This window comes from Microtus ochrogaster, linkage group LG4 (assembly GCF_000317375.1).
Source record: "Microtus ochrogaster isolate Prairie Vole_2 linkage group LG4, MicOch1.0, whole genome shotgun sequence".
In the NCBI taxonomy this organism is placed as follows: domain Eukaryota; kingdom Metazoa; phylum Chordata; class Mammalia; order Rodentia; family Cricetidae; genus Microtus; species Microtus ochrogaster.
In genome coordinates, this window is record NC_022030.1 from 1,963,265 (window position 1) to 1,970,268 (window position 7,004).

The 7,004-nt window shown below is 39.5% G+C and overlaps 1 protein-coding gene across 2 annotated transcripts in view; it reads right to left on the reverse strand.

Annotated features, from left to right (window-relative positions):
* The window catches only part of Epb41l2 (erythrocyte membrane protein band 4.1 like 2), a 187,812-nt gene that overhangs the window by 37,546 nt on the left and 143,262 nt on the right, over window positions 1–7,004 (reverse strand). For both annotated transcript variants that reach the window (XM_026786469.1, XM_026786468.1), the window contains one exon: window positions 1,984–2,156. In XM_026786469.1, coding sequence (XP_026642270.1) covers window positions 1,984–2,156 — 173 coding nt within the window. The remainder of the gene's footprint in view (window positions 1–1,983; window positions 2,157–7,004) is intronic.

Consider the following 7,004-nt stretch of genomic DNA (forward strand, 5'->3'; position numbering starts at 1 on the left):
CACCCCAGGTGTTTTCCTCCTAATAAAAGTCCTTTACAGACACCTGTAGCTTGCTGTTGTTCCCTACACCAAGAAAAAATTCTCGTAAACAGAAAGCCACAGACCCAGAAGCCCTTGGAGGGAGGTGTGTAAGTTCTCAGTTATCGTCCTACAAGTTATCCAGTAACCCACACCCTCGCCTGCCCCCGGTGTGCTTCTCCCCCAGCCTGTCTGTTGGACCAAATGCTACTCTCCTACTTGCACCTATCTGCTGCAGTCAGGAACCTCAAATTCCAGAACATGACCCCTTAAGAGCAGCAAGTTCAACAGGACCCTTGACTATATTCTTAAACACAGTGAGTTTTTTTAAGCTTCTATTTCTACACCACTTCAGCCTTTAAAACTTTTCCTATCTAAACGAAATCATTATAACATTAAAATAAGCTCACATCTTATTGCTTATTTCCCACAGCTGTTTTTTGTTTTGTTTTTGGGGGAGGTTGGTAAAATTTTACTAATTTTTCTGTATTTACTAATTTTTCTATGCATACCCCTCTGATTTATTTTATAATTTTAGGCACCTACTATATTCAAATTACCACAAAATGAGAAAAATCTGACCTAAACGTAGTTTCAGACATACTGATGCTGAAATGAGTCAATATAAAGTTAAAAATTACAAAACCAAGTTGACAAAATGTTGACCTCACACTTTTAAACACACAGTCTAATGTGCAGTAACCAACTGGTCCTACTCCCACAAGGTGAAGATCACAGCAGCCACTGCCATGTAAACCACTCTGAGCATGCAGTCTGCCCGTTTCCTGTCCTGTCTTCTCTATCCATTCTCTTAGACCAAATGATTCTTCAAAGCTAACATTATGCTCTCGTATGCCACCACAGACACTAAGAATGGATCCTGCAGAGTCCGACAACAACCGGCTCTCCCAAGCTTGACTGTTCCCTCCCCTCAGAACTGCCTGGGAAGGTTTATGTTCTCCTCTCTTCTCATGGCAGCCTCCATTTAACCCTCCTAGGTCTCTGAGGTCTTCCTTCCCTGACGACAATCTTAGGTAACACAGAACCCTGTTTGCTTCTAACTTCCACTTTCAGAGCAATCACTGCTACCCCCACTTCCCAGCAAATGGTGACCTCTGGGTTCCATTTCCCAACCTCAGGGGAGTCTCACTGCTCTACAACAGCTGTTCTAGGTGATTTTTATTTTTAAGTCTTCCAATGTCACATTAAATGGTGCCTTTGCAATCACCTAACAATTTTTCTAAACTTTAAAGGGAAGATTATTTGCCTATCTTAAAAGTTGTTCAAGCCTAACTTTTAAAAGAAAACAACAAAACAAGGGAACACAACACTTGTTAGCAATACTAAAGGAACGCTGATAAAAATGGTGAAGGAAACAAGCTCTGTACTGGGTCACAGAGTAGTTTTGCTTTATTGGGGAAAAAGAACTTAAGCTGTAACCAAAGAATTCACTGGTCATCCGCTCATACACTGGCATGAAAAGCCTCTTGTTTTTCTCAGCAACACAATCATCCTTTTGATGACCTGCCCATCTGGTGAATTTCAGTGGCCAAAACATAAAGGGGAAATATGGTGCCATGCTTGTTCCTTTTCCCCTTGAAAATTGTTTTCAGAAACAAATTTGGATAGCCCTCAGCAGTGACTACTCAATCAAGATGGTGGGTTTACCAAAGACGTGGAGCTGCAAAGAAGGTGCCCCAGCTGAACGTTTTCATTAATGCTAATACTCATAACATGAGAGCTGTCCTGCCTCACATCTCAGAGCAAAAGCTGAAGACACTGCTCCTCATGGAGCATCAAACCTGAATACAGAATTATTTTCCTCTGAGAGCAACAACATTTTACTCATTTGGGGGTAACTGTCTATCCTTCTAGAGGATGTCTTGCATCTTATTAACTAGATCAATTTCTGACCCCAATGGGTCAGAAAAGATGAGTAGAATACAATATTATAAATGTGTTTACCTCCATCTAGGCTCCTAGAGACACGTTTACTAGAGGCACGCTCGAAGAGTGGTGCTGGTCTATCTATGAGGGTGCTTGCTTGGCGGGTCTGTGCCTGGGTGCGTCCACTGTAGCGGAATTTGGACCCCAAGGTTAAGAACTTGGCCTTAGGTGGCTGCTCTGGAGACAAAAGCCTACAAGGAAGAAAAGGAGAAAGAGAGAAAAAAAAAAGAAAATGATAAAGACTTCAGGTACATGGGGGGGATTTAAGATCTCACTTTAAATATTAGTCAAAAACAGTGCTACATAAGCTATAATAAAACATCCTTCCTATGTGGTTATATTGTTTGTTTTTTCTATTGTTTTGTTTTTGAGACCTTAGCTAGCCTCAAACTCCCTGTGCAAACCAGGCTGGCCTCCAATTCATTCACCTGTCCCTTGCTTCCAAGAGCTGGGATTAAAGTATAACACCACACCAGGTCATATGTAGATTTATAATAGTGATGTTTTCACAGATATTTTCCCCCAGCTCAACTAAAAGAGCAGCTGTTCTGAGTGTGTATCAAGAGTATTTAAGTTACTGTAAATCATTTATGTAAATACACATGTCTGAATTTGTGCTGCTAGCTTTAAGTGTCAAGTAAAAAGCCCATTATCATTAGCAATTTTTAATATTTATGCCTCTTTCTTGTAGAGGAAAAGAACCCATCTAACTCAAGAATCTGTTCCATTAAGTAATTCTTCCCTGAAGAACAAAATTTACACAGTGATCCACAAAGATGACTAATATTCTTTTTTGCCAACATAATTCTACTGTGTAAACCTTGGGTTCATAATGCATGAATTCAAACCTTAATCATAATTTCAAGAGATACACACAATGGTGTATGGCAGTAGCTCTGAGACCACTCATTCACCTTGGACTGTCTTCTGATGGGCTGAAGAGGGCAGTTTCTCTAGCTAGCAATACTGCACAACAGCACCTCAAGAAGCAGTCACCTACAGAAATAGGAGTAACGTTGCTGACAAGCTTATTGGTGCAGCCACTGTTGGAAAAAATACTCTCTGGAACGTCACAATGACCTTTCATGTCTAAGAATGAAGTCCACTCTCAGAGACCAGTGAAGGGAAAGAGGACGTGACGTTTAAAGAGCATCAATCATGATGGGCATGATGGAGAAGCAAGCACTGATAACCTAAAGAGAAATCTCCAAAAATAATTCTGAAATTACAGACGGAATGTCTGTTTTATGGAGCTATGGGAAACATTTAAAGATCACGGATTTTAAATAGATACACCACTAAAATGTTAGTACATTTTCTGCTTCTTCTATGAAATAAATTTACCACAACTGAAAAACTTCTCATTCTTCAGGCAACAATTTTAAAGAAAACTGAAAATCTTTCAGGTGTTTTCCCAGCTTTCCAATTACTACTTTATTTTCTGTAACTCCCTATGGACCTGTGCGAGGACCTATGCACTGTGGGTGCTTGCCTGTTTCCTACTGTCACCTTTTACAGTCTCTAAAGTCCAGGCATGGCCAAATGCCCATCTTAATGGGTTCTTAGCCGGGCGATGGTGGCGCACACCTTTGATCCCAGCACTCGGGAGGCAGAGGCAGGCGTATCTCTGTGAGTTCGAGACCAGCCTGGTCTACAGAGCTAGTGCCAGGACAGGCTCCAAAGCCACAGAGAAACCCTGTCTCGAAAAAAAAAAAAAAAAATGGGTTCTTGTTTGATTTTCTTTGAGGGTTTCACTACGTAGCCTGGGCTGGTCTCAAACCAACAAACTCAGGTCTGTCTTGCCCTGTACCCTCCCGCCTCTTCCACAGTTGGGACCACGGGTAAGTGCTTTTTTAGTATTCTCCTTCCTGGTGTCACAGGGACACAGCCTTCAGAAGTGAATAACTTCTGTGTTCTGTGTGCTGGAAATTTAGCAAAGGGAACTTGCTGCAAACCCTGTGACCTCTGGTCCATGACTCAAGTCTTAGCAAAGCATTCAATAGTGTGGCTTTACCAGGAGCTTTAGAATGGACTGCTTTTGTTGTATCCCCCATACTCAATTCAAAAGGTAACTTTTCTCATTAACAGAGTCTAAGAAGACATTTAATATCCATGTCTAATGAGAGGAATGCTACACAATCAAATTTCTTCTAATTTATTTTCAGAATAACTGTCCATTAAAGCATTTTTGCATTAAATATATATATATATATATATATACACACACACACACACACACAAAAAAAAAAAAATATAAATTCAAGACATACAAGGAAAATATTTAAAGGGTAAGTGTTATTCTTTTGGTCCCTGCCCTAGCCATGCCCACTCCTTTTAACCTCTGGCCGCCCGCCCATCGCTCTCTCCCTGTGTTCTCTCCCGGTGTACACAAGGGGCTTTGCCTCTCTCCTCCTCTCTCTCCCTTCTTCTCCTTCTCTCTCTCCCCCTTTTCTTAATAAACATTCATGGCTATTTCCTGCGTTTATATGTCTGACCCGCTACGTGCATGCCCTCCCGCTGGTGAAAAGCTGTAGCCGCTTTTACTCATGGCGGGCTCCGCCAGCCCGCTCAGGGTCTGTTACCGCCCTCACCGCCAGCGCGGCTTCCTGCTGGTGGGAAGCTGTGGGAAACGGTATATTTTTAAGAATAAGAGTAAGTATCTAGTACAATTAAAAGAAAGGAAAAAATAATCAAAATGGTGTTCTTTATTTCAAATGGGATGAAATACTGTATCTGTTTGGCACTAGTAAACCAAAGCATTAGCTTACAAGTAATTTTCTAATGACAAATTTTGAAGTAATTAATTTGTAATTAAATAGAAATTAATATCAAAACTAGAAAGGATTAAACACTGGAAGTTTTCTCTAAGATAAATTTTTGGTGACTGAAATCAGAGGTAATGTAAAATAATCTTCTAAAAAATTCACGCCAAGGCACAACGTATTTTTGTTCAATCGCTTAGTTATTTCTTTTGGTATTATTTTATTTTACACAGCAGACTGCAATAAGGCCTGTGTCTTCATAAAAACCTATCAAAGCAGTGAATTACAAGACATCTATCATATTAGCGCTAATGATATGAAAACTACGAAAGGAACTTTCATGGACATCAAAAGCCTTGAGCAAAATGATCTAATTAATGATGTGCAAAAAAATGATTTCAACTTTTTAAATTTGTTTGCTTAGGTAGTAAATTACTGTTTTAAATTTTATAAAATCCTACTATTATAAATTAAATATCATCAAAGCTTATCTGTGAGAAATACAGGAACCGTTATTAAAAAGCCTACATGTAAATTACTAAAATAGTATCCACGTATCCGCAAAGTTCTCTATAATGGAGCTGACAAGTTTATGTGGCAAGTGAATCCCCAGCTCTAAGAACCTACCATTTCTCTCTGGCCTATGAGAACCAAGCTCTGAGGAGAACAGAAAGTGCTCACTACAGGCACAGCACAGCACAGGAGGCACCCTGATGAATACCAGGCTTCATATCACCTAGGTTTAAATTCCATCTCCACCTGTTACTCTCGATGCGACCACCATGCTTTGTCTGTCCCTGCTCTTCCATTGTGTCTTGAGTTGTAAAGATTAAAATAATCTTTGCACAGCACTTACAACAGTGGCAAGCTTTATAATGCAACCAGCAGCTTCATTATCACATTTGTGCTCTGGTAACATCAGTGTTTCTGATTGGTTATTAATTAAAAGACCAGTTGACTTTTAATAGTTCAGTCTGCAAGTCTGGCAATTTTATAAAAAATAATTTTCACATTTCACAATAAAAAAGCATCACAAAATCCACCGATCTGACTTACTATTCTACAAACACATTAGGATTTCCAGGCTAAATACGCTGCTTTATATAGAACTGGAAGTGCCACATAAGACTGACCACTGGTCTGTCAACCGCCATCGCCAAAGTCTTCACAAACAGTCTACTTTTTTTTTTTTTTTGGTTTTTTTTTTTTTTTTTTCGAGACAGGGTTTCTCTGTGGTTTGGGAGCCTGTCCTGGCACTAGCTCTGTAGACCAGGCTGGTCTCGAACTCACAGAGATCCACCTGCCAAGTGAGCTCTGTAGGACTAGCATGTCACAGAAATCTCTGGAAGGCACATAAAAGAGAAAGTTGGCAGAGAAGACAGTGAGGCCATCAGGTCCCACCTCTGCTCAGGTATCTGGCTGCTGTTCTCCTTTAAAGAAAGGCACCTGCCTCTGAGTATCCAATTCCTGCAATATGAAGCAATCGACTGTGTCTAACAACAATAAACATTCAAGGAATTCCTAGCACCTGTCATTTCCAACAGGATCCTTACTGTTGCTATCATTACTTGACAGCAAGCCTGCTATCTGTCCAGTCTAGACCTATATGACAGACAGGTGATATCTCGTTATATATACGTTAGGCCCAAGCTTCTTCAGTAAAATCTGTTTAGGTTACCAAGAAACATTATAAACTTTTCAAGGATTTTCATTATTAGTATAACTAAGTTAGACAGATTCAAATATATGCTGAATTATGTGTCCTCTAAAGTTGTGTATTAGAGTAGTATCAAAATAAATATTTTCTATTTCACTATAGAACCAGTCATTTCTCTTAGCTACAATTGGCTTTTTATTTTAAAAAATATTGTTAATGGTAATGATGCTAATAAGCATTATTATACACCAGAAACAGCTTATGTTTGCTTCTTATGTAAAATCTCATTTAATTTTGAAAATGAACCCATAAGGAAATAAAAGAACCCTTTATTAGCACAGGGGTAATGGAAGTATAGCAGAGGCTAAATAACTTATCATCTGCCAGTATGTGGCAGAACAGCATTGATCCTAAGTCTACAGAAAACTCTTCAATCTGTATGGCTTTGTAGACCACAATGACAAAAACAGAAGGGAGGAAAATAACCAAACTACTTGTGAAACATTTACCCTCAAAGAAAAGGTTTTTTTTTTCTTTTTTTTTTTTGGTTTTTTCGAGACAGGGTTTCTCTGTGGCTTTGGAGCCTGTCCTGGAACTAGCTCTGTAGACCAGGCTGGTCT